Raw genomic sequence first — 27,153 nt, 5'->3', positions numbered from 1 at the left:
AACAAAAGCACAATTTTATGAGTCTTATGTAGCTCCTCAACTGTACATTTAAAAAAAATAGACTGCAGACTACTTTTATATAATGAAGCAAAGCCAGAATGATGACATTGGGGTGGGTTCAAGGAGCCCGTATGGCACAGTGGTGAGTGCTTTGAACTACTCCCGAGAGACAGAGGCAGCATTTGGCTCCTGTAAAGATGACAGTCCTGGGTGCGTTTCTGCTCTGTCCCCCAGGGTTTCTGTGAGTTGGAATCAACTCACCAGCAGTGGTCTGGGTCCGGGTCCAGGTCTGGGTTTGCTAGACTCAGAGTGAGGATATCCTGGGTGGTGCAGAATGGTTATAACAACTGCCGTCTCTTTGCCACCGAGGAGCCAAGTTGCTTAGGTGGACATCTGAAATTAATGGTGAGGAGATGCTGCGTGCTAATGCTACTTTATTCCCCCACCAGATACATCAGGTGATCTCCCACATTTCTCTAGGCCTGACCTCGTTAATAAATATGCTATAATGGAGCGTCTGAATTTTGCTTATTACTTACATAATGGACGACCATCATTTGCATTTGGTACATTTCTGGTCCAGGAATTAATCAAGAGCAAAACTCCCAAGCAATTGTGAGTATTTAAACCATAATTTATATTCTAAAAAGGCATGTTTTACATCTATTTGGAGAAAATACTTGAGGAAATCCTGGAAACACCCCACAGTTAGTTCAGAGTGCTCACATTGGGGTAGTGAGTGTGTGTGCTTTTCCGAGTGGCCCTGGGAGGGTGTGGGTTTTGTCAAGTCCCTTTCTGCACCACTTGAAACGATCCGACGGTTCTGCCTCCTCCTGTCAGTGTGGCAACATTGACTCATGTTAACCACCCATTTGTTCCTGGAATAGCGCCCATTTCACTGTGACACGTGTGTGTGTGTGCGTGTGTGTTGGACCATTTCAAAGGAGCCATACTGGCACAGCGAGTTAAGCGTTGGGCTGTTAACTGCAGTGCTGGTGGTTTAAGCTCACTCGCTACTCCTTGGGAGAAAGGGGAGGCTGTGCTTCCACAGAGGTGGTGGTGCTCTCTCCTAGAGGAGGGTGTGGACTTCTCCTGTAGGTCGGGATGGACCAGGGGCAATGTGTTGGTTTGAGGCTTTCAGTTAACCCTTCGTAAGCTACGGTTCCTCCACTATGGCCTGCTCTTAAGTTCACTTGATTTTTTTATAGTTAATCATTTTGATTATTGATAATGATACTCATTCCTTTTTTACCCCCTCAGGATTCAGCAGGTGGGCCGTGAAGCCTATGTTTTAGGGCTCTCCTTCTTCCATTTACCTTCAATAGGAGCTACCTGTGTCTGTTTCTTAGAATTGCTTGGCCTTGACAGCCTCAAGCTCCGAGTTGATATGAAAGTGGCCAATGTGATTTTGAGCTACAAGTGTAGAAATGAAGATGCTCAGTACAACGTCATCCGAGAATCCCTAGGTACGGCACCTGCTCTTCATTGCTTCATTGTTTTGTGTAGAGAGGTGGGATGGATTGTGAGGCCAATTGGGAAAGAGACAGTTATCTTCCTGTTGCGTCTTTTCTTAGGAGTTGTTCTTTGTCGCAGTTTGCTGGGTCCTTTAACTGGCTCGGGAACTATTCAAGCAGAAATACAACGTGCCTAACCTTTTCTCCTGACCAAATGTTGTTGTTCATATTTTTTTGCAGCTGAAAAACTATCCAAACTGGTTGATGGTGAAAAGGCAGCCACAGAAGAATTGCTTATTCTTGTCGAAGAAGGTACATGGAATAGTATCCAGCATCAGGAAGTGAAGAGGTTTGTGAGGTGCAATATAGTGAGCCTGGGCATTGCCTGGTCTTCTCCTCGCCCTTCAGTTGTTTCACCAATCTCCCCAGGGCACTTCTTCCCGTTTGTCTAGCCCATCATGGCCAATCAATGAAAGGATAAAGATTCCAATTGCATCTTGATACCTTTGAAAAGAAGGTGATGAGGAGGACGGCAACAGATGTGCAATTGTGCTTGACAGGATGGATGGATGGATGGATGGATTGTGATCAGAGTTGTACAATAAAACGATTTTTTTTAAAAAGGAAAGAAAGAAATAAAAAAGTTGAAAATGGTGGTTTCCTCTTTGTGAGGTAGAGTTACCAAGAGATGGAGAGGAACTTCACTGCCCTGCTGGGCAGAGAAGCCTTCTAAATGCTACAGGTTGATATAGTTCAGACTGAAAAGGGTGTGTGTCACTCTAAGGAAAGACTTTTAATGTTGCTGAGAGTCAGTATTGACAGTGTGGCACTGAGTTTAATCCATGTCAGTTGGGGCGATCACTGTCGCCCTCAAAGGCATCTCTCCATACTCACCCATGCTGTGTCACCCGTGAGGCTGACTCAGGGACCCCAGACTGGAGGACACCATCTTCTGCTGTACCTCGTGCCGCAGAGCCTGTTCTCGGAGTGTGGGTCTGCTTGCTGAGAGCCCGTGTGAGTAGTGTCGCGGCCTGTTCTCCCACGAGGGTTTAGTTATAGTCATTGCTGACACTGTAAACAGTAGATGATGTAAGTGCCCATGTTTATGAAAAATACGAACAAGTTATAAGCTGAATCTAGAAATAAGATGTTTCTATTTATTCATACTCAAGCAAACATGTAACCGCACACTGCATACCTTGGTGATGTTTGTAAAGACGGGTAGTGCAATTAGAGTTACTTTTCTTATTTTTTTTGTAACTTTCTGTAATTTCTGAACTAGCTAACAAGTACATGTTACTTCTATAGTTAAAAAAAACAACAAAGACACCTTTTCCATTTAGGAAAACAATGCAGACCTGGGATCATCCAGACCCTTAGCTAGACTTCCGCCTTCCCCTCCGGTGGGGCGGGAAGCACCAGCACTGGCAAGTAGGCCCAGTGCCCCTTCCCCTCTGCTCTGGGTGCCATGTGTGTAGGACTCTCTGCATCTTCTAACTTACGGCACAGTCTAGTTCTGGTGTCTATTTCTGGCCCACAGTATTTTAAATACTGATTTCAGTACGGTTTTGTGATGGTTGATGGCTCAACGCAGGGAAGGATTGCTCCAGGATACTGGGAAAGCTATTGTGCATTATGAAAGAGTCTAGTTTTGTAAAAAGTAGTCTAATATTAAGTGTGTGTATCTGCCCGTTTGCCAGTTTCAGACTAAAGCTATGCTTAATAAGCGTTTCCCTCCATCACTCTCCCCTCTGTTCTAATCACAGGTTATCCAGTGAAGCTGGCAGCCAGTGGGCGTTAGTGGTACAGTTTTGCAGACTCCACCACATGAAACTGAGTGCGTCATATCTCATAGAGTGTGCCAGAGCAAACGATTGGCTGCAGTTCATTATTCATAGTCAGCTCCATAGCTACCCGACGGAGGAGGTGAGACCCCCGATGGTTGGGAGTTATTCAAGAAGAGGAAACAGGGACACTCCTCAGAAGTCGAATCACGTTCCTTCTGTTCTGTAGACATAGGCCCTTGTTTGCTACGATGCTGTTATTTTTCCTAAGATTTCAATGGGTTGGCGAGTCATTAATACTGAGGAGCTGTAGTTGTTATGGCTTGAGATACAACATGAAGTTTACTTAAAAGCAAATACTCTTATATGTTTTCTAGGTGAAAGCCCTTCTCCAGTATTTCAGCCCAGTCCTTGAAGACCATTTGACACTGGCTTTTGAGAACTTGCCTTCAGAGTTCAATTCCGGAGTGGTTAGTGATCAGGTCTCCAGCAAATCCCCAGTGAGGCTCCGTGAAAACAAAGAACAGATGACTGATCTCTTTGGAATTTTGCTCCAGTGCTCAGAGGAGCCAGACTCGTGGTGCTGGCTCCTGGCAGAAGCAATAAGACACCAGGCCCCAATCCTGAGTGTCCTGGCCTCCTGTCTCCAGGTGAGGATCGTGAAGCAGGAGGGAAAGTGGTGAGAGGTAGCGCAGACTGCTCATCAGGGAGTGCAGAGAGCCTTCATGCGTTTCCTGTTAGCTCTTTGTGTGACTCCAGCCTAGGCTGTGGCTCCCCCGAGAGCACTCCCTCGTGCTATGTCGTTCACTGAGCTCAGTGGTCAGAGCCTTGGTCCTTGCTTGGAAGACACAGAAAAGGAAAGCTTTGGTGGCGTGACCCCCACTGCTCCTTTAGCTCCGTCTTTAGCAGGAGACGGGCAGTTCCAGATAGTCCCTTCAGCAGCAGACCAGAGGAGGCAGCCCTGTCCTCTCGTTCATCTCTCCTGGGCCTTCTGACCTGCCGCCCTTGGCAGGAGGTTCCACCAGTCACTCGGTTGCCTGTGAGAGCCTATTGTAGGCTTGAAGGCCTTTCGAGGTGACTTGCCCTACCAGGAAATGTCCGTCTGTTGCCGTAGCAGACGGCTTCTGTTAGGCAGTCCAGGTCCAGTTATCTTATTTTAAAATTTCTTGTCCAATGCAGGATGCCAGTGCTGTTTCTTGTCTCTGTGTTTGGATCATCACCTCTGTGGAGGAGAGTGTTGCTGCTGAAGCCATGGACCACATTCAAGGTTCAATCGAGGGCCATTCCTGGGACCTTGGGGACCTCTCAGCTGCCTGGAGAACACTGCTAGCCAAGCAGAAGAGCAAAACTCTGATCAGAGGCTTCCAGCTCTTCGTTCAGGTAGCGGTAGTCCCTTTCGTTCTCGCCCCTGGGATCTTATAGCCAGCAGCATGGTGATTCCATTGGTAACAGCTATGTTTTATTTAGCAAAGTGCATTAGATGCTTTATTTGATTTCTCACAAAAGTAGTATACAGAGATACTCTACAGACCTGTCTCGTTGTGCTGCACTTTGCAGCTAGTGCATCTGTTAAGGTCTGCGGCCGCCCTGTGTCCAGCAAGTCTGTCAGCCCGTCCCACAGCGTGCACTCACTTTGTGTGTTTGTCACATTTTGGTAATTCTCACGCTGTTTGAAACTTCTTTATATGATGTTATTGCGTACGCGATAGACTATAACCTGGCCTAACTCACTGCCCTCAAGTCAGTCTGACTCCCAGTCACCCTCTTTAGGGTTTCCAAGATGTATCCACAAGGGGTAGCTCACCCCATCTTTGTCCCTCAGAGCAGCTGTTGGGTATGAACTCCCAACCTTGTGGTTAACAGCCCACTGCCCAGCCCACAGCACCACAGAAGCTCCTTAGATATGCCTGTAACTCTAACTCTTATAGGCCCTGGAAAGCAGGAAATGTGTGGCTCCTTTTATTGTGATACCTGCTTTATTGCAATGGTCTGAACCCCAACCCCAATACGCTTAAGTCATAACTATTGATGACATCATAAAGTACTGTTGTCTGCATTTTAAACAAGCCAAGACTCACAGAACGTAAGATGCCCAAGGTCTCAAAGGGTTTTAGTAAACTGCATACTAGTTAACCCATCCTTTCTAATCCCCAAACTCTTGTTGCTGCCCCTTGCACTATCTTGTTTCCCCTGGCCATAGAAGCCCCACAGAAGTGATGGAAAGGTGCCCTGATCCAGGGGAGCACGTTAGCGCTCACAGCGCCGTAGCACCGCCTAGTGGACCACTGGCTCCTCTGCAGTGGAACACGTATAGAAGAAACCGAAAGCGGATTGATGGGCAGGTGTAGCCAACTTGAGTGTCTGTCCCCAAAAGGAAATACAAATTTTACTCCTCTTCAACATATACAATTTATCCCTTACAGAGCTCTTATTAATAGATTTGTTTTTAAGCTGTTTGTACTTTTGTACAAATAGATTTGTACTTTAACCTGTTAGATTGATATAATTGATTGGGGAAAAAATGTATTGGTTAAGTTCCAGACTTAGTAATTCTGTTCAAACCGTTCCTCAAAGGATTCCCCCCTCTTGTTGATGCTGGAGACATATGAACTGTGTGTGTTCTTCAAGAACTACAAGGAAGCCAGCGCCAAACTGCTGGAGTTCCAGGAGAGCCTTGAGATGGTGAGTGGAAGCCAGTGTGCCCTTTCTCTTTGGTTTGCTGTTAGCCAGCCTGCTAGTGACCAGGATGGGGCAGCAGCAGAATTGCAGATCAAGCTTCATTTTCCTATCCTGGGGGTGGGTCGGCCAGGACAACAGTGTCCTGGTCTTACCCACAGCAGCTTCTCAGCAGCGGAGCTGATAGAGAAATTTCATTTACTGTGCCACACATGGGTGGTGTGTCCCTCCCTCCTCCCCCGCCCCCAAAGCCTCAGCCAAGCTTGGTGGGAAAGGGCTTCATGTGAGAAGGGGGAACGGCCGTGTGTGGGGGCCACGTTTACCAGGGAAGACAGCACCAGCAACTATGTATGTGCAGATGCGCAGTGCTGCCCTGCTCTCTGTGACAGACGAGCATCTCTTCCCACCATGCTCCCAGGGCCCCTTGTCCCAGTGAGGCTGAGCCTGGCTTTACCATTGCAGATGCTTGTCCAGGGCCTGCTTGTCATGGGAAGCCTATTAACCCAGGAGGCAAAAGAGGACTAAGTTCGAAGAAAGGAGAAGGGACTATGCTATGCCTTAGTCATGCCTACGGTTTTCAGCACTTTTGCCCTCTCTGTCCCAAAAGGAATCTGTAAAAAATATGTCTGTTAGTCCAGTTTGAATAGAGAAACAAATTAATAAACACTCATGTGTATAAGAAATAGCTTTATATAAAAGAGTAATTGTATATTGAGAAAACATTCCAGCCCAGTCCAGATCAAGTCCTTAAGTCCGATATTAGCTCATAGCAGTCTATAAATTCCTCTTCAGGCCCACACAACACGTGCAATGACTCCCAGTTTAGGAAGATCACAGGCCCGTGGGCGGAAAGTCTTGTGGATGCAGTGGTGGTGGAAGCATCTCAGCGCTGGCATGGGTCTCCACGGAGTTCCTCCAGCTCTAGAGCTCTGGCTCCATCAGCATAACTCCATGTGGCTTGTCAACAGGAAATGCCTTGCATAAGTGTGTGTTCCACCTGCAGGGAGGAAGACAGGAGTTCCCAGAATCCTCAGGAGAAGGCCATGCCCACACAGAGGGTTCATTGGCTGTGACCTGATTGACAGACTAGATTCCACCCTTTCACTCTTAAGTCTTCAAGTTGACACCAGATTATGTAACTACTACAGTATTCCAACAATTACATCACAGCAGGACTTTGGTACAGGCGTGTGTCCTTGCCCACTTGAGTGTGAACTGTAATGAAGTGTCCCATCCAGGTTAGAGGCTTTGAAAATACTGCATGATCTATGCAGATGCACGGGAGGCTTCCAAAGCACTAAAGATTGTGTTCGCCTGTCTCTTACTCTTTCTGCCAGGAGCCTTCTCCTTCCCGCCTGACTGCCCCACCCCGGCCTCTGTGCAAGGGACGCATTTGCCCTGTCTGAGTGCCCACAGCCGGCCATTTAAATATTTGATCTGTTTCAGTCTCCTAACTGTTGTCCCTCTGCTTAGAGCTACTGGATCAAGTGATAAGTAATGAGAGAAAGACTAAGAACTAAGACCCTAATTCAGAACCCACACCCGCTCCCTTCGAGCCAATTCTGACTCGTAGGGACCTTACCTAGGGTTTCTGAGATGAGGGTAAAGAATGGAAAATAGAAACATTAAATCTCTTCTGGCTTTTCTAACATCAGAGTCTGGTCAGAAGGGTTATCAGAACCACTCAGTAATGATGTGCAAGCAAGAGTACGTAGCTGGCTCCCAATGTTGTTATTTCTCAGAGTAACTGCTTACATGCTCTGCAGGGAGGCGGGTGGGCTTTCTGTAAGCTAGATCGCAGGGCCTAATCTCTAGCCAGACAGTGTGTTTGGTAAACGAGAGGATCAGCAAAAAAGCCCCTCAATGAGTTGGAGTGACACAGTAGTGTCAACAATGGGCGCGAACATCCAAGGTCACCGAGAGGGCACAGGGCCAGGCAGTATTGCCTCTGTCAGGAATAAGGTTGCCACGAGTTGGAGCCGGCTCAATGGCAGCTAAGAGCCACCAGGAGAGAGCCCTGTTGAAGCTGGGCAGGACTGAGAAGGAGACGGGGAGGCCCAGAGGCTGTAGGAAAGAGAGTAGAGATGGAAATCTTGGGTAGGGTAGGAAGACAGCAGTAATTAATGTGACAGAGGATTTGTTTTTCATCATTTTATTGGGGGCTCTGAAAGCTCTGATAACAAGCCATTCATCCATTGTGTCAAGCACATTTGTACATATGTTGGCATCATCTTTTTCAAAACATTTGCTTTCTACTTGAGGCCTTGGTATCAACTCCTCATTTTTTCCCCTCCCTTCCCCACCCTCTCACCCTCATGACCCCTTGATAAATTATAAATTATTATTATTTTTGTATCTTACACTGTCTGCTTCTCCCTTCACCCATGTTTCTGTTGTTCGTCACCCTGGGTGGGTGGGGAGGGGGCTTATGCGTCGATCATTGTGATCGGTTCCCTCTCTCTCCCCCCACCTTCCCTCTTCCCTCCTGGTATCGTTACTCCCTTTATTGTTCCTGAGGAGGACAGAGGATTTTATATGCCACGTTTGAATTAAGATGTTGGCATTCTTGGGCACACCCTCTAAAAGGATGTGGACTTTTCACATCGACATCACAGGAAGCCTCTGCATATTCGGCTTACCTTGAAAGTGACCTTTATAGTGTCGTCAGGCATATCTAGGAGCAGGGAGCCAAAACTCAGCCCTGATCCAGGCAAGGAAAGAGATCATGAATTACCTATTTGGGGCTTTATCAGCACATATTCCATATTTATGAAAGCGGAGAAATTTCTCTATACCAAAAAGCCAATGTTTTTCTGATGATTGCATTGTATGAAGTCTAGAGTAAACAGAACTACAGTGACTAAGGGCCACAAAGTAGGCGCCCTCGAAGATGGAGGTGAAGGACACAAACAACCAGGGGGCAAGTTCAGACAGCAGCAGCATGTGGGAAAGCCCCCCTGTGTCTCCAAGGTCCAGGTGCCCCTGCCTCACCTGCTCCTAGAATGGACCTGCTCTCTGGGGTCCTCGATCTTCTGCTTAATACTGTCAGCAGCGGGTTGAAAAGACAGAGCTCACGGCGCCTTTTAATCGAGATGCTTCTCTAATGAGAGCATAACCTACGACCCCAGCAGCTCAGCTATGTGTAAGCGAGTGCCTTCTGGACGCAAACGAGGTTTTCTGTGACCTGAAAATCATCTAGACTCAGGAGCTGGCACGAAAGGAAATGCTAGGTGTCTCACAGGTCTCGCGGGAGAGATGTCAATATTGGTCCCCGTCATTGTTAGGTTTCAGCTTTAGGACTCTTGCCCAGCTATGACTTCCACACATAAGTTCTCTGTACTGGGCATCTCAGAAGGTAGAGAGCTACTAAGGATGCCTGGCTTTTGCCCCTCCACTGAATGAATCTTGTGGGAAGAAGAGAATTGGAGACGGAATACCTATCCTCCTTTATGACAAACCAAACTCTCTACCATTGAGTTGATGCTGACTCGTAGGAAGCCTGTAGGACAGAGTAGAACCTCTCTGAGTTTCTGTAACTGCAGGAGGAGCTGGTTTCAAACTGCTGATCTTGAGTTCGCAGCCCAACATGCAGCCCACTATGTATGTCACCAAGACTCCTCCTCTGTGACAGGAGATGACGTTTTTGACGGTCTTGTGGTTTCCGTAGGTGTTTTCAGAATTGGAGCTTCTGATAGGCTATTCCTGTGAAACCACCTGCCTTGACCCTGTCTTCTGCTTTCATAGCTTGAAGCAGCAGCTCTAAAGGCCCATCCTCTCAGCACTGCCTCCTGGCTGCGGGAGCAGGGGCGTGTCCTTTTGAAGCTGATGCTGCAGCAGTGTGGCACCCAGTACGAGCTGGAGAGGCTCCTACAGCTGCTCGTTGGACTGGAGCATCTCTTCTCTGATGGTAAGACCGGCCTGATAGTTCCGTACCTTTTAAAAAGTTAGCTTCCTTAATCATGAAACTATTTTGGAAAAGTAGTCAAGAAAGAACTGATAATGCAATAATATACAAGGGAGCTTCATGAAGTTTATGGGAAAATGCCACTGGTTTTCTATTCCATTTTTCTGTGAGTTTTCTGAACCCCCTGCGATAAACAGCAACAGGACCATCGCTGAACTCCTCTGGCTCCCCGCTTGCTACAAGGCAGGGGCCAGACAGGCCTTTGTGGTCCATCCTTCTCTACCTATCCTGTGATCAACTGTTCCTCCCACACCACTCCACAGCGAGGCTGGGGTCGATAATCCACTGCAATGGCCACACAGGGCCCACAGACAGTGCTCACAAGTAAGGGGCGTTATTAGGGAAGTGAATAAGTTGCCACAAGTCAGGATTAGTATTCGGTAACATTACAGTCATCGATCTCCTCAGCCAGCAGCCACGTCTCTCTCCAGTCCTTAGTCTCTCAGCCACATGGCCCCTTGGCCTTTGCCTCCATCAGCCGGGAAGCCAGCCCACCTGCCGCTCTATCCCACAGTCACACAGCCTCAGGCCAGATGAGGAAGAAGTGGCCCGTGGTCTTGGTGCTGCTCCTCTCAATGGCCATGCCAGTCTGTGGTGTATCTGGTCTTGGAGCCTCCGCCACTTCAGACTGATCTTGAACATGCCCTTCCAAGGCCCTCAGTGTCTCCCTTCTGCCTCAGAGATGGCTCATCCTGCTAGCCCAAGGGGCCTTAACGGAAACTGACACGCCCTGTTGACTTAGTCCCACCCAGTCATCTGAGGGGAGTTACAGAGACTTGGGTAGGAGAGCCATATGAAGAAATTCCACTACCCCAGCCCCTCATATAACTTTATATTTGTAGTCCATAACTGAGTGTGAAGAAGATGCACAGGTTGCTTTTCAATCATGGTTAAAGCATTATATAGGTATAATTTATCTATATCTATCTATCACAGGCCTTAAAGACTCAAACAACTAGCTTCTCAAATAAGCAGCTCTCAGTGAGTCCCTCTCCCTCCCTCTCCCCTGTCCCCCTGGCCTCTGCCTTACCCTGTCACTAGAATTCTCTTTGCTGGAAAATTGCCTGCACATGCCATCAGTGCCCAGGGTCACAAACGTAATCCATTTGGGGAGCTTCACAGACAGACTGTGCTTGCTCTCTGCAGACTTTCCCAGACATTGGCCGATTAGCTCAGCAATGTTGCCTTGCCCCATTTCCCACTTGTCTGACAACTGCAAGTCTTTGTCGACTGCTCTATTCTTCTTCTACAGAAGCTTCTGATAGTTTCACTCCTTGGGCTGTTTTGCCGCACTGAGACTCCTCCCAGAGGTCTAACTGCGGAGCTTAGATTTGCACAGTGCACTGACAGAATGCAGGGCCCAGGGCCAGTGTGGGCTGTGGCCTGGGGAAGTCAAGAGAGTGGGCATTGAAAAGTGCAGTGAATTCAGCTTGGCACCTGTCAGTTACCATGTCGCACTGAGCAGTAGAGCCATATAAAGCTATTTTCACTGATCTGTAATAATTTTAATTTTTCCAGATTTTTGGGGTGCCTGGGTTATTCTGTCCCTAGATAATTAAAAGGGCTGACTACATTACTGACCATTACTAAAATGTTTTTATTCACGCAATTAAATGGTATTGGCTTTCATGAATATTTGTGTTGCAGCATGTATGTGCTTGTTGTTTGGTTCTGACTCTTAGCGACCCGATGTATAATTGAACCAAACACTGCCGGGCCCGACTCTTAGTTCTTTTCCTCACAGTTGTTGCTGTGTTGTTGCAGCCACTGTGTCAACATGAAGGGTCTCAGTGAGGGTCGTCTTCTCTTTAGCTGCTCCACAACTTTACCAACCATGTCCATCTCCCGGGAGTGGTCGCTCCTGAGTGCAATCCCAAAGTACGTGAGAAGAGACCTCCCAGGAGCGTTCTGGCTGTGAGAGGTGTGCTTGTTCTTTTGGCAGTGCGTGAGACTGTCAGTCCTCTCTGTCGGCACCACAGGAACTGCCTTGGATGCTTCCCCGTCGAATCGCCCAGAATAGAAAAAGAGTTTTGTGGGACTTTTTTCTTGACCTTTAACCTTATAGTACATTAAACAGACATACGTATTTCGATGTCTAGCTACTCCTGAAATACCACCGTGATATTTTATTTGTTAAATGTTCGTATCCTCTTCTCCTGGCACAGGTCCAGATTTGAAGAAGCTTTGTGACCTCAGCCAAATATTGAGGGATACCTCTATATCCATTAACCGTGCAGTGATCACCAGTTACAGCACCGAGACTTTCCAGCATGAGTGCAGATCGGTTTTGGAAAGACTTCAGGCAGATGGACAGTTTGCTTTGGCCAGGAGGGTAGCAGAAGTAGCTGAGTTACCTGTGGACAACTTGGTCATTGAAGAGGTATGTGCACTCTTCTAAGTTATTTAAAATAGTGTCCTTTAAACCAGAGTTAGAGAGTCATGCAGTCTACAGGAGTGAAGCGCTTTCCCTCTTGATGCACATGTCCCTTCAGAAGCAGGTGATGAGTGTAGGACACCCAGTGTGGGAGAGTGTGTGTTTTAAATAGAAGGTTAATGTTAGAATTTGCTCTAGCTGTTTTCTTCCTGTAACTAGAACTAGATGTAAGGTGACTGGACTCTTAACTTCACTTCAGTCAACAGTTGTTTGCCTTCACTTTCCAGGGGTGTTAGGTTAAGCTTTTCTGACACTCGGGGAACCAGAAAGAGAACTCACTCGTCTCAAAGTCTGCCTTCCAAACGTCTTCGATGCCCCCGGGCCCAGATGATGGGGAAGGGTCAAGTGGCTTCTATTGCCAAGCCCCCTATTTTCTGCTGTGCTTCAGCCCTAGCACGTACGGTACTTTTCATCCAGGAAAGTTTGGCTAAATTTTGTTTTGTTTACATTTCACAGATAACTCAGGAAATGCAGACTCTAAAACACACCGAACAGTGGTCCCTTACCCAGGAAAGAGTTGACTTCTGGAAGAAGTGCCATGAGAATTTTAAGAAACATTGCGTTTCCCGCAAAGCTGCTTCGTCCTTTTTCTCATCCCAGGCCCTCGTAGCGAGTGTGTCCCCACCAGGGCCCGAGGAGCGCCATCTGCTGCTCACCCTGGCAGGGCACTGGCTTGCTCAGGAGGCCCCGGTGCCCTTGGCCGAGCTGGAGGAGCTGGAGAAGCAGATCTGGCTGTGCCGCCTCAGCCAGCACACAGTGGGAGGGAGCCAGGAGGAACCAGACCCCAGGGCTTCTCCGCAGCTCCCCGCCAGTGGAGAACTCTCCTTTGATAGCTTAGCCAGTGAGTTTGCCTTCTCCAAGTTGCCTGCTTTGAACACATCAAAATACTTAGAGCTCAATGGTCTTCCATCCAAAGGCTCCTGCGAGAATGAACTGGATTGGAAAGAGGCAGAGTCTCTGAATGTTTTGATTGGGCAGCTGTTGGATGAAGGCTGTGTACACGAAGCCAGCAGAGTCTGCCGGTATTTTCGTTTCTACAACCAAGATGTTTCCCTGGTGTTGCACTGCAGAGCACTGGCCGCAGGGGAGGCAGGTGTGGATGAACTGCACCCAGAGGTCCGCGCTTGCCTACACAGGCCGGAGCTGCTTGAGGAAGAGGAGGACAGCCTTCCCCCGAAGAAAGTCCAGAGCAGTAAGTGAAGGCGGGTTAAGGGGCCTGAGGCTCAGAAGGCCATGTTGACACTCTCCCCCAGGAGGAAGGGCCCCATCTGCGCTAATGCTTATCCTGACATAGGGCACGGGGGCTGTGTCCCATGTATCTGTGAACTAGGTCATTAAACCAGTTGACGAAGTAGCTATGTATCACAGTTAATGGGAAGCCTTCTGACTTGCAGCTCTGTCACTGAAATTTACTCTGTTCAAGCGTGTTTCCACTTGTCCATTGGTAGTATCTGGAAATGTGCCTTTGCTTACCCCAAGGAGCCCTGGTGGATAGTCTAGGTTAAAGCACTGGGCTGCTAACTAGTGAGCAGTTGAGATCCACCAGCCGCTCCACAGGGGAAAGATGAGGCTCTCTGTTCGCTTTAAGCTTTGCAGGCTCAGAACCCTGCGCAGGGCCCGTGAAATTGGAACAGGCTTGAGGGCAGTGCGTTGGGTTTTGTTGGTTTTTGCTAAACTCACACTTTGTAGTTTTCTTGTAGATGACGTGGGATGATCTAAGTAGATATAATCATGCTGGTTGCAAATAGAGACCATTTATTTCCATATTTCCAATCTGTCTTTTTCTTACTTCATTGCACTTTCATGTTGGATGAGAAGTGAGTGTAGGTACCCTTGTCTTTGTACTGAAGTGGCTGCAGTGGGCGCAAGCGGTCAGCTTTTCAACATCACGAATATTAGTTGTGCAATATTTTGCAGGTGTGCTTGATCATTTTTAAGATTTTCCCCTCTATTCTGAGTTTGCTGAGAAGTTTTGTCAGGAGTGTGGAATTTTGTCAAATGATTCTCTTGCGTCCGTTGGCATGACCGTGTGGTTGTTCTTCATCAGACTGTTAGGATGATGGATTACTTTGGTTTTTTTTTAACTATATCAAACCTGACCTGCAGCACTTGATTGTGGCATATATATCTATGTATCTCTGAATTCAACTTGCTAAATGGTGAAGATTTTCCATCTACGTTCACGAGGGATATTGCTGTGCGTTTCTTTTTTTGCTCTGTGTTTTGGTATCAATAATACTGGTTTCATTGTAAAGGAGGTGGGAAGCATTCTCTCTTTATATTTTCTGGAAAATGCGGTATGGAATATTTAGTAGAACTTACCAATAAAAATAAGCCAGGAAATGACATTTGGGGCAGGCTGTTAACTTCAATTTCTTGAATGATTCTAGGAATACCCAGGACTATTTTACCTTGAGTGAATTTTTGGTATTTTTTTGGTTATGGGTTTTCAAGAACTCTTTTTAAAAAATCATTTTATTGGGGGCTCATACAACTCATCACAATCCATACATCAGTTGAATCATGCATGTTTATACATGAGTTGCCCTCATTCATTTTTAAAATAATTTTATTGGGGTTCGTACAACTCTTATCACAATCTATACCTATATCAGTTGTGTCAAGCACATTTATACATATGTTGCCATCATCATTCTGAAAACACCTGCTTTCTACTTGAGCCCTAGGTATCAGCTCCTCATTTTTTCCCCTCCCTCCCCGCTCCCCCCTCCCTGAAGAACTTTTTTATTCATTCCTTTTTGGGGTTATGTGAACATTTTTTAGCATTTAATAATTTTTTATCATTTTATTGGGGGCTCATACAACTCTTATCACAATCCATACATACATTCATTATATCAAGCACATTTGTACGTTTGTTGCCATCATCATTCTCAAAACACTTGCTGTCTACCTGGGCCCTTGGTATCAGCTCCTCATTTTTACCCCTCCCTTCCCCCTCCCTCATGAACCCTTGATAATTTATAAATTATTATTTGTCATATCTTGCCCTGTCTGTCGTCTCCCTTCACCCATTTTTCTGTTGTCAAGAGGAGGTCACATGTAGATCCTTATAATCGGTTCTTTCTTTCTACCTCACTCTCCCTCCACCCTCCTAGTATTGCCACTCTCAGCACTGGTCCTGAGGGGATCATCTGTCCTGGATTCCCCATGTTTCCAGTTCCTATCTGTACCAGTGTACATCCTCTGTTCTAGCCAGATTTGTAAGGTAGAATTGGGATCATGATAGTGGGGGGGAAGAAGAAGCATTTAGGGACTAGAGGAAAGTTGTATGTTTCATCGTTGCTACACTGCCCCTGCCTGGCTTCCTCTCCTCCCTGAGACCCTTCTGTAAGAGGATGTCCAGTTGCCTACAGATGGGCTTTGGGTCCCCAGTCTGCAGTCCCTCTCATTCACAAAGGTAGGATTTTTTGTTCTTAGATGCCTGATACCTGATCCCTCCGACACCTTGTGGTCACACAGGCTGGTGTGCTTCTTCCATGTGGGCTTTGTTGCTTCTGAGCTAGATGGCTGCTGTTTGCCTTCAAGCCTTTAGGACCTCAGGCACTCTATATATTTTGATAGCCGGGCACCATCAGCTTTCTTCACCACATTAATTAATTATTTTATCCACAATTTTCTTTTTTGCATGGTATTTTTAATTGGTTGCTCTGGAGATTGCAATTTCCATTCTTTATAAACTAAGACTCAATATTTTACTACCTGGAGTGGAAAATAGAAACTTTGGCACCATATAGATCACTTTATACCTTCCCCTGATTTTTGGTCTGGTTCTGTTAGTATCTCTGCTATTGTTGATGCTTTCCACAGAAAAGCCCGTTTTAAAACTCAAAAGACGAATAGCCTCATATGTTTATGGAGATCTTTAGTGTGGGTGCTCTTCTTCCGTCGCTGGTGTCCCGGGTGTCTTCCAGGTCTCTTTCCTTCTGGCGGGAGGGTTCCTTCAGTGATGCTGGAAGCACACCCTCTTCGTGGTAAGTTGTCAGAGCATGTCTGAATTTCATCTCTTCACTCTTGAAGGGTGTTCTTTTAGATCAAACATGAGTTCTTTTCTTTAGCACTTTAAAAATGTTAATCACTTCCTTTGGGCCTCCTTAGTATCTGATGGAAACTCAGAGCTGAAACTTAAGGGGGGCTACCTCCACTATCTTGGGACCAGAGTGCCTCCAATCAGAAGAGCCTGTCTTTCTCTCAGCGGTCTGTGCTGTGGCCTCTGCCGCCCACCAGTGGATTGACTGGGCACACCGCCTTTCCTGCTCCTGAGCCAGTATAACGGGGTCTTCTGAACTCCTGACATCTCGGTGGGCCCAGGGTTAGGGCAGGGGGAACAAAGTGGTAAAATTGCTTGTTTCCGGATACTCAAAGATCTGGAGTCTTCCCCAGGGCACCGCAGTTGTGAACATGCTGATCCGGTCCGGGGTCAAGCCCCGTGGGTGGGTGGGGAGGGAGCGCAGGCTCCATCTTACCATGCCTGCCACTGAGGCTCCTAGAAGGCTTTTAAAGCAGGGAGATGTCTGAGCTGCCTTTTACTTTTTGATCTTTAAAGAACTCTTGTTATCACTGAATACGTTAAATGTAAAAAATTACAAGGTTAGTGTAACAAATGGCACAACACAGCAGTGCATAAAGTAAAAAGGAAAAGTCGGTCAATCCCACCTCAACCCAAGTCCTGGGGCAGCTGGCTCACAATCTCTCCATTCTTGATAAAACGAGCTTATTTGTTGTTTTCCCATCTGTGGATTGGGTTGACCATTTCTACAGTGCAGAATATTGTACTGTATGGCAATCCCATGCTGTATTTAGAAATTCATTGTTGCTATACATTTATGTTTTTAAAAATTAGGACAGGGTTTTAATTTTACTAAGGCATGCACTGGGACAGCCCTCAATTTCTGCACTTTAGGAAGATCTGAGTGGGGAGGCAGGCTAATGAGTGAAGCCGGCAGGGCAGGGCTAGACCTGGTGATGTATATGAAATGACGGGAGATGGGGGCGGCGCGTGGAGGTGGGCATCTTTGGGGCTGGGCTGTCCTGGGACAAGAAAGCCACAGGGGGACGCTGGCAGAGTTCGCTCTCAGAGCACACCTCGAGGCTAGGCGCCACGGGGAGCGGGTAGGCAGGCAGAGGTTAGCCTCCCCTCAGTCCTGTATATGCTTCCAGCTTCAAGTCTGGGCCATCAGCCCTTTGTGATGGCGCCTCCCAGTGACAGAGTGGCGGCTGACCTGGAAACTCTGACTGGCAAGTGCGTGCACGGGAAGAACTATTGCCGCCGGGTCCTGTGTCTGCATGAACTCGCCAAGGTATGCGCCGGGGGTGGGGCAGAGGAGGTGGATTGGGGGCCCCCCAGAGCTGCTTCCCTACACCACTTCAGGGCAGTGGTGGTGTCACTGGGTCACCTGGGTAACAGGCCGGTGTTTTTGGCTGCATCTCACCACCCAGAAGCTAGAAAGGCAGTGGATTTTTGTGAGCCTCTGGCTCTTCGTCTGTGAAGGGCGATTTGCCCATGAGGGTCCTTCCAGCCCTGAGATAACCACGATGATTTATTTCCCTTTGCGAGACCCCCAACAAATGTTTCAGCAAATAAAATGGAATTTGGGCACTGGCCAGGGGAGAAAATTGCAGGCTAATTGGGAGGGAAAGCGACTGGGGACGGTAACAGGCGAGCAGTGAAACCCTTTGCTTGGCTGAGCACAGAGACCTCGCTGCGTGCGGTGGGAGGAGGAGCGCTGGCTTTGGCTTCTGGTTCTGTTTTGTTTCTGCACTCCTCCTGTAGGGCTTTGGAGAGCTCATTGTTCAACAGGAGCATCGTCGGCTGCTTTCTGAAGGTCTTTATGCTTGGGTTCGTTCGGCTCCCGGGTGAAGTGATGGAAAGGATTAGGAATAGGACTTGTTCTTCTAGGGGTTCTGCTCCTGGGCAAGATCCTTCTGCTCAGAGAACAATGGGGTCTCCACAGCAGATCTCAGAAGGGCTGTCTGGAGCTCACTGCCGCCCCCCTAACCCCCTAACCTTTGCATTCCTTAGGAGCTGGGCTGTTCCTACTCAGAGGTTGCCACCCAGGATGGGGAGTCCGTGCTCCGGGCAATCTTGACCTCTCAGCAGCCTGACCGATGTAAGCGAGCCCAGGCCTTCATCAGCACTCAGGGCCTCAAGCCGGACACTGTGGCTGAACTCGTGGCTGAAGAGGTGACGCGGGAGCTGCTGACCCCATCAGGAGCAGGTGACCTGCACCAGGGCTCCCCAGTCTCCCAGGTTCTCAACATTCAGGATTTGGGTGCTAGGCCCCTGGCTTTCCTGTCAGGTGCCCTCATATCCAGGTGACACTGGGAAAAGTGAGCACCTTGCCTTTTTTGGTGGCTTTTGTGTTTTCTAATTATGTCAGCCTGTGTTAGTAACTGTGCCTTGCTCTGAGCCTGAGAAGGCCTGCCGCCCTGTCAGTGACCACAGGGCACACCAAGGAACACCTGACTCAGGTCTGACAGGGATGTCTGGCAGGGGCTCTCAGCTCTCTCCAACCGCTCTCATGGCCGAACCAGTGCCTTCCCCATTTCTCTCCACTCAGGACACAAGCTGATGTTCAGCCCTGCGGAGGAAAGCCAGCCGTTCCTGCAGCTGACCATGCTGTGCCAAGACCGCACCCTCGTGGGGATGAAGTTGCTGGATAAAATCTCCTCTGTGCCCCACGGCGAACTGTCTTGCAGTAAGTTGCTGGCCGTTTTCTTACGAGTTGCACCAGCTCCTAACAGTTTCCAGAGTCAGTTGGTCCCCAACTCGTTGGGGATCATTGTCCCTCCCCTGAGCCCAGTTTGTAAGTTCTTGGTAAAAGACAATAGGTTCATTGAAGAACTTCTAGGAAATAAGGGGAAACACTCTCAATCACACAAAAAGGTAACCTTTTCATATTTCCCAGTTATCGTATTCTATTCCCACATAGCCCTACAGAATGGTTATTACTGTCTGCTTTAGAAGTGAGGAATCCCAAACGTAGGTCGGTTCTTTGATGGCAGCCTCTTTCCTGTCCTCGACATTGGGTTTATCCCCAGTCTGTCTTTCCTTTTGTACCTAGAGCGATTGCTAAGGGTGTCATGGTCTCAAACCTGTCCCTAGCCCAGTCCCATCGGGCACTGGGTTAGCCAAGACCCTCTGCTGAGCTCTAAGCCGGGGCACCCTTCACTCCCCTACCAGCTTCTCTACAGAACAAGCCCCTGTTCTCATTTGTGGTGCCTGTGCAGGCACCGTGTGACTCTCTTTGAGGACAGAACTAATCCCTGTCATTGAGACGACAGCTGCCTCCTGCTTTGCAAAAGTTCACTTTGCACCAGTTTTGTAAAAGCCCTGCATTAGCCTCTAATTTGTTATTGGAAAGAAATCCAAAGGGATTTTCACTTTTACGAAAAATAACACTAGCATTCAGAGGTAGTTTGACAGCGAGCTCTTAAAGAGGCAACACACACCCCGCAGAGTGTGACATTGCCAGGCTCTCTCCCGGGATCAGTGCTGTCCCCAGGTTGTTGTTTCTGCTTAGTATTCGGGGCTTTAACTAAGAAGCAGTAGAATTCTTCCACATAGAGGCTGTGTACTTATACCATTCCTGCGTTTGCCATGTGTTATTGATAGTGTAGGTTTTGTGTTATTGGGTATAATTTGGCCAAGTTCTTTTTTAGCTCTGGGAATTTTCCAATGTTCAGTTCAGGGTGAGTGTTTCTTTGCTCGACTTCACTTCTGTTTAGAAAGATTTCACAAGAACGCTCTGCTTTCAGGTAGTGGGGGAAACTTGTACATTAGACAACATGGGGGGCCCGTCCAGAGCTAGAACTGCTGAAGTCAGGGATTCCAAAAGGGACTCCGGTGTGAGAGCCTTCTCTCTCAGACAGTGACTGACGCAGGCTCACAATCCTGTACGAAGAGTAACTGTGCCTCCGTCCCCTCCCCAGCCACAGAGCTGCTGATCCTGGCCCATCAGTGCTTCACTCTGACTTGCCACATGGAGGGCATTATGCGAGTCCTGCAGGCCGCCCGGCTGCTCACTGACAGCCACTTGGCTCCCAGTGAGGAGTACGGACTGGTGGTAAGTAGCCCCTCGGTTCCCACCTCCATCCTGAGGACACTTCTGAGAGGAGCAGACAGGCTGCGATCAGCTCAGAGCTGATGTGGCCTCAGTGCAGGGTTAGATAGCTGTCTACCTAGAGACGGTCACCTACTGGGAGGGTGAGTCTAGTCAACCATCTGTTTGTTCCAGGGGTCTTTCAGAGCCTGATTGCCCCAAAAAAACAAAGCAAAAGGATACCTGCTCTACTGGAAGTTTTAGCTAGAGCCACAGGTCATCAAAAAGAAGTTAAACCTATCCACAGAGGCATAGAAGAAATACCTCTTTATTTACACACAGTACAGTCCTATAAAGAGAGACCCCCAAAGATTCAATTAAATAATTGCCCACACTGACTGAGAAACTTGGCAGCTTAGCAGGCTATAAGATCAACATTACAGAAACCAGTTGGATTCTTGTACATTAAGGATGATGGTACTGGGAAAAAAAGATATCAAAGAAACAATACCATTTACAATAGCTACAGAAAAGATGAAATATTTAGGAGTAAATCTTACCAAAGAAATAAGAGTTTTACAAAGAAAACTACAAAATACTACTTCAAGAAAACAAAAGGAACTTACATAAATGGAACAAGGCAACTTGTTCCTGGAAAGGCAGACTTCAATATTGTGAACATGTCAATAATGACCCAAATTACTTTAGCGATTTAGTGAGATTCCTATCCAAATCCCACCATAATTTTTTAAAGAAATGGAAAAACTAATTACCAACTTTATATGCAAAGGAAAAAACCTAGAATAAGTAAAACACTATAAATAAATATTTAAAAACAAAATAAAAGATCTCTCTCTCCCAGACTGTCAGGGGAAGCCAGCCCCTAACACATCATTACGGGTCCGGTAGGCGCAATTGTACAGCGATAATAAGTAAAGATCATGGTAAAGTTATAGAGAGCATGAGAGATAGAAGTGAAATATTGAAATAAACGGAGTCAGACACGATTTATGGTAGCATGCTCACATGTTCACCTAAACCCCACTCGTTGGTCCACGTGGAGGGAGAGCTCTAATGCTAGCCCATGCCTTTTATGTTCTCCGGGGACGTGCAAGCCCCCTAATTGCAGGTCAGGACATACATCACAGGGAGGGGTTGTGCTGTAGGTAATACAGTAATGAGAGGGGGTGGTCTAGGGACATACATGCAACAGTAAGAGGAGGGATCGGAGGTATACATGTGATAAGATGGGCGGATAACTTAACTTTGGATGTCACAGAGTCAGTCTGGCCTGTTCCCTGACTCAGTTGTTAGAGAGCATTATTGGTAGGATGAGAACGCTCGGTCACAGGCCTCAGGGAGGAATAGTTTATTGTCCCCAGTAGCAGGGAGCGAGGCCTAACCTATAGTCTGGTGACTAACTGCCCTCGGGAGGATGTCTGTAAGCAGCTGACTTCCCCCCACACCAGACCATAAAACCTACATCCACGGTAACCAAAACAGCCTGGTAGTGGTACAACAACAGATGTGAAGACCAGTGAGTAAGATTTGAAAACCCAGAAGTGCAACCCAGTACCTGTAACCACCTCATTGTTGACAAAGAACTAAAGCACACCCAGTGGGCCACAGGCAGCCTTTTTAACAAATGGATGTCAAAGAATGAAACCAGACCCATATCTCACATCTTGCACCAAAACAAACTCAAGATGGATCAAAGATCTAAATATGACAGAGAATTATTAAGACCATCAATGAAAATATTGGGACAAACGTGGCTCCTAATACAAGGTATAAACACATTACCAGAACATAGGGAAATATCCACCCTCCAGAAGACAAAACAAAGAAGTTGGACCTTGAGGCAGAACAAAAGACTTCATCAAAAAACTCAAGAGAACCCACAGATTGGGAAAAAAGAGTGATAAAAAATCAAATAAATACACCTCCAAAATGTATAGAAAACTATAACATCTTAACAAGAAATTCACAAATCAAATGAAAAAATGGGCCCAAGACATGAATAGACAATTCACCAAAGACCATTTACAGGTGGCCAACAATTGGAAGAAATGTTTATGATCATTAGCAATAAGAGAAATACTAATTAAAACAAGATAACATGTCACCCCCAAGCTTTTGGCATTTCCTTAAATAAATGCAAATCCAAGTATTTTGTGATCCAGGATCCCAATACTGGGCATATACCAGATTTACTCGAGTATAAGCTGAGTTTTTCAGCACATTTTAAATGCAGTTTTTTATTAGATGCCTCGGGGGATGTTCGGGTCAGCTTATCCTCGCAGACAGACATATATATACAACTTCCACAATAGCAAAAACATGGAAACAACTTAAAAACTCCAACCATAGAAGAATGGATAAAAGAGCTATGGTATAGTCATGCTATGACAATTACATGCATCAATAAGAAACAAAGATAATGCTCTACAATACCACAAGACATAGACAAAACTAGAGAACATTATGCTTAGCAAACTCAGTCAATCTTACAAAGTTGGATTACTTTCTATCATTGTTATAAGGAAAACAGAGTAAATGTGGTCCAGGCACCAATAGACAAGATACTGATGACTGTAAGGCGGGCAGGGACAGGGTCGGAATAGGGTGAGGGGGAGGATGGGAGTGGGGTTACAAAGAAATGGGAGGGCTAAACGGTGGAAAATAAAACAAAAATAATTAAAGCAAAGCAAAACCCTGCAGATCCCTTACCCCTTAGACCTAACTGTTAATCTGGTCAAAAAAGGAGAAAAGGAAACGTGAAGTGGGCTCGAAGTCTTTAGTGACATACAAGTTCCATTTCAAACTGAAGAGCAGAAAGGATGCCTGCCATGCTTGGGACTGACACCCCCCCCTTCTCCCCCCCACCCCGATGGAGGTTCACTTTCTGAGGGCCACGGGAGCTGCATCGCCCCAAACAAGGTTCACACCTCCCTCGAAAGGAGCCAACAATTCAAGCCTCATCTCCCCAGATTCTCTGGACTTGAACTGACCTAATAAGATGTAATGGGGGCAGGAGTGCCACCCTGGAGGATGGTACTTCAGCCTTTGGGGAGCGGCCTCCAGTCCACCCATGAGAGGGAGACCGCTGAACTTGGGACTGGGCTTCCAGAAGCAGGCAGTGTGTTGAGTGTGGTGGGCCGGCTCTGGGCAACTCCAGGTGATGCTCACGTTGCCTTGCCTTCCATCCTCAGGTGCGTCTCCTTACTGGCATTGGAAGGTACAACGAGATGACATACATATTTGATCTGCTGCATAAGAAGCACTACTTTGAGGTGCTGATGAGGAAGAAGCTGGATCCGGTAGGTCTGAGGCTTTAGCAGCACAGGGAGGACCCTTAACTTGCAGGGTCTCTATTTTTCTCAGGAATAACCCTACACTAGGGGCCCTCAAACTTTTTAAACTGTCCCTCAGACCCGTTGGAGGGCTGGACTGTAGCTTAAAAAAAAAACGAAACATGAACAAATTCCTATGCACACTGCACATATCTTATCTTGAAGCAAAAACACAAACGGAGCAAAAACCCCCAGTGGGCCGGATAGATGTCCTTGGTGGGCCGCATGTGGCCCAAGGGCCGTAGTTGGAGGACGCCTGCCCTACACTGTTGACCCAGTGCCTTAGGGTTAGAGTTAGCTTCTGACTGCTGACACTGGGTTGTCCAGCTGAGGCTGGTGGACCTTTCTATGACCTAGCGAGGCAGCAGGAGAGGGATTTTCATGCACCCGAAAAGCCGCTGAGAGAGGACTTGATTGCATAGGCCTGTACCAGGAGCACCTTGGGGGCTACTTGGGAGGCTTCCAGGGCTCCGCTTACTGGGACAAAGACAGCTTCTTTGCAAGTCATTCACTAGGACACTGCTTTAGCTTATTTCCCCTCTGAAGCGTGACAAACCAAAGAGTGTACTTTCGGCTCATGGGTATTTGGGCCCAGCAGCCGATGAAGCCCTTCCATGCTGGGCCTGTCAGGAGAGAGCCTGCAGGACGAAGGGGGACACTGGGATCGTTGCACCTTGAAGCCCCACGCCACTACCTTCCCCTTCCCCCACCCCCAAATTTTTAAAATCGTTTTCAGGCAGTTTTGTTTTTGCGCTTAAATATTCAATTGTTTATTTTTTATTACAATTTAACACATATTCAATATAAGACACTTAGAAAATGGACCACCAAAAAAGTCATGTCTGTCCATTGTCATGTCAGAGCCCCTGCTCAGTTCATACATGTGCCCGTAAACATGTACACATACATACTTAAACATCATAACAAAACACGCAGTGCAGATAAGAACTTTTTTAAAGCTTAACAGTATCATGAGTATTTCCTAAGTCACCAGTTATTCCATCCTTTTGCCCTCATTTTGGACATTTGAATCGTTTCCCGTTATCTGCTTGCAGTCGTCTGTGAACAGCCTCTCGGTGCTTTGCGCTGCTCTGCCCATAGGAGTGGGATTGCTAGACGCAAGCACGTGTGCCCTTGGAAGGCAGGGGCTTACCGACCGGGTCCGCTGCAGAGCACGTCTGCTTCCTCGTCCTCAGGACAGCATGCCGGTCCTGCCTGCCTGAGACTGTGTCCCTCCTTCCTGTAGAGCGGCACCCTGAAGACAGCCCTGCTTGAGTACATCAAGCGCTGCCGCCCCGGGGACAGTGAGAAGCACAACATGATCGCCCTGTGCTTTAGCATGTGCCGCGAGATCGGCGAGAACCACGAGGCGGCTGCGTGCATCCAGCTGAAATTGATCGAGTCTCAGCCGTGGGGTGAGCAGAGGTCACAGCAGCAGCCAAGGGCGGCGATGCTCGCCAACGAGGGATCTGAGGGCTCAGGCAGGAAAGAGCTCAGGAGAATGGATGGTCGAGGCTGGGGTGGATGTTGGTAATCCAGCAGGGCCCCCGCTGGGTGGATAGGAGAGGATGGGTCTTGGAAGGCATCGTGTACCTCTTGGGATTCATACATAGCCTCTGCATCCCCGCTATCACCCGTAAGGAACTTAGGCATCAGGTGATGTCCACTGGGAGCCTTCCTTAATGTTTCGGGATAGGGGGCACTAGAGAGCGCATCAAACTCTACTGCAGACTGAAGTTTAGCTCTCCCACTATGTGCGCTTCTGGCCCAATAGCCTTTACATGAGACAGCCGCATGGGGTGACAACAGCCTTGACTCCTCCTCCTCTCTCCCCCCTCCCTGCAGAGGAGAGCCTCAAGGATGGGCACAAGCTGAAGCAGCTGTTGCTGAAAGCCCTGACACTGATGCTGGATGCTGCTGAGAGTTACGCCAAGGTGACCAGAGCTCACCCTCGAGCAGCCGTGGGGCATTGTATCTATAGAAGGAATCCTTTGTCCCTGGGCTCTTCCAAGCTGGGGAGGGAGTTCTGTCTGCCAATGTTCTGTCGTTTGCTGGAGGGTAAAGCCAGCACGCCAGCGAGGGGCGACTCCTCTTTTCTGCCTGTCTTCCCTTTCACCCCTTCCCCCAGGACTTCTGCGTGAGACAGGCCCTGCGCTGTCACAAGCTCACCAAGTTGATAACTCTGCAGATTCATTTTCTCAATACTGGCCAGAATACGATGCTCATCAACCTGGGCCCACACAGGCTGATGGACTGTATCATGGCCCTACCTCGGTTCTACCAGGTAAGAAAGCGCTAACCAGCACTTTGATGTTGTGATCTGTCCAAGGTCTCCAGTTCTCATAACCAACCATACCGCCTTTTTTTGAGTACTGCCTTCTCATTAACTTACTTTTTGGACAAAGGTGTTGGAGAATCAGGACAAGTACTGACTCATTTTCCCCATGCTGATGCCTAGGCTTTGAGACAGTTGGAAGTGAGCAGCACCCGCCTTTTAGTGGTCCTGCAAGGAGTTCCTGGCCCCAGGGGTGGAGTGGCTCGCCCAGGTTAGCATAGGCTGATGGGAGGCCCATCTAGCCCTTGAACAAAGAAAAGGGATGGGTGATTAGGGAATCAACCTTTTCAGTTTCCAACAGAGTGAGCTGGTGTTTCATCAAGCCATTCTCAGGTTTTAAGCCATTGTTGGAAGACAGTGCTAGGGATTTAAGGGAGAAGTGTCCAACCCCAGACTTTTCATCAACCCTGACGTCCCTAGTCTTGTCACATAATGGTTAATGACCACATGCACGGTTCCAGTATACTATGTCTTGGGACATCCTGCCCTCCATTTTATATCACATACTTATATGGCGGTGGTGTTCTTCCCTTCCAAAGGCTTCTATTGTGGCCCAGGCCTATGACTTTGCTCCAGATTGGGTTGCAATTCTGTACCAACGAGTGATTCTTAAAGGCGATTTCAATTACTTGGAAGAGCTGAAGCAGCAGCAGTTATTAAGACCCAGCATGTTTGAAGAGATATCCAAAAAGTGAGTACTGATTGACTGCAAGCATCTCTCCTTGCTTCTGCTTCTGAGGTAAGGCCTAAGAAAGAATTGTCTGCCTCACAACGTCCCACTAGCAGCCCTGCGAGAAGGCAAAGATTGGTAAAGCATACTTTGGTGGCGACCTTAACAGATCTCTGCATCTGTTAGATTCATCTTACGGCACTTGTACTTTAAGGTGGGAATATGGCTACTCAATTTGCTCGAGGTGCCATCTGGAGCCATGAATTTATTCTCATGTGGTGAGCATTACGATCATTTTTGCTGAAGTAACTCCATTTGGGGGTGCCTCCCCGTAGTAGCGGGAGACCATTTCCCAGATCCCAGGATCCTTTCAATACAAGAGCCCTGGTGGGAGAGCAGTTACATCTTGGCCTGCTAACT

General features: G+C 47.6%; 1 protein-coding gene across 2 annotated transcripts in view; it reads left to right on the top strand.

Moving 5' to 3' along the window:
- Positions 1-27,153, top strand: part of SPG11 (SPG11 vesicle trafficking associated, spatacsin) — a 75,320-nt gene that overhangs the window by 42,689 nt on the left and 5,478 nt on the right. For both annotated transcript variants that reach the window (XM_075530505.1, XM_075530506.1), the window contains exons 21-39: positions 450-615; positions 1,261-1,466; positions 1,695-1,803; positions 3,221-3,380; positions 3,616-3,888; positions 4,418-4,618; positions 5,813-5,920; positions 9,659-9,821; positions 12,044-12,258; positions 12,769-13,504; positions 17,494-17,633; positions 18,356-18,551; positions 18,894-19,031; positions 20,266-20,399; positions 23,588-23,695; positions 24,975-25,143; positions 25,574-25,662; positions 25,857-26,012; positions 26,603-26,754. In XM_075530505.1, the coding sequence (XP_075386620.1) occupies positions 450-615; positions 1,261-1,466; positions 1,695-1,803; positions 3,221-3,380; positions 3,616-3,888; positions 4,418-4,618; positions 5,813-5,920; positions 9,659-9,821; positions 12,044-12,258; positions 12,769-13,504; positions 17,494-17,633; positions 18,356-18,551; positions 18,894-19,031; positions 20,266-20,399; positions 23,588-23,695; positions 24,975-25,143; positions 25,574-25,662; positions 25,857-26,012; positions 26,603-26,754 (3,619 nt within the window). The remainder of the gene's footprint in view (positions 1-449; positions 616-1,260; positions 1,467-1,694; positions 1,804-3,220; positions 3,381-3,615; positions 3,889-4,417; positions 4,619-5,812; positions 5,921-9,658; positions 9,822-12,043; positions 12,259-12,768; positions 13,505-17,493; positions 17,634-18,355; positions 18,552-18,893; positions 19,032-20,265; positions 20,400-23,587; positions 23,696-24,974; positions 25,144-25,573; positions 25,663-25,856; positions 26,013-26,602; positions 26,755-27,153) is intronic.

Source organism: Tenrec ecaudatus, chromosome 14, assembly GCF_050624435.1.
Source record: "Tenrec ecaudatus isolate mTenEca1 chromosome 14, mTenEca1.hap1, whole genome shotgun sequence".
NCBI classification, from domain to species: domain Eukaryota; kingdom Metazoa; phylum Chordata; class Mammalia; order Afrosoricida; family Tenrecidae; genus Tenrec; species Tenrec ecaudatus.
The sequence above is the reverse complement of the archived record's forward strand: the minus strand, read 5'-3'. Positions and strand labels throughout refer to the sequence as shown.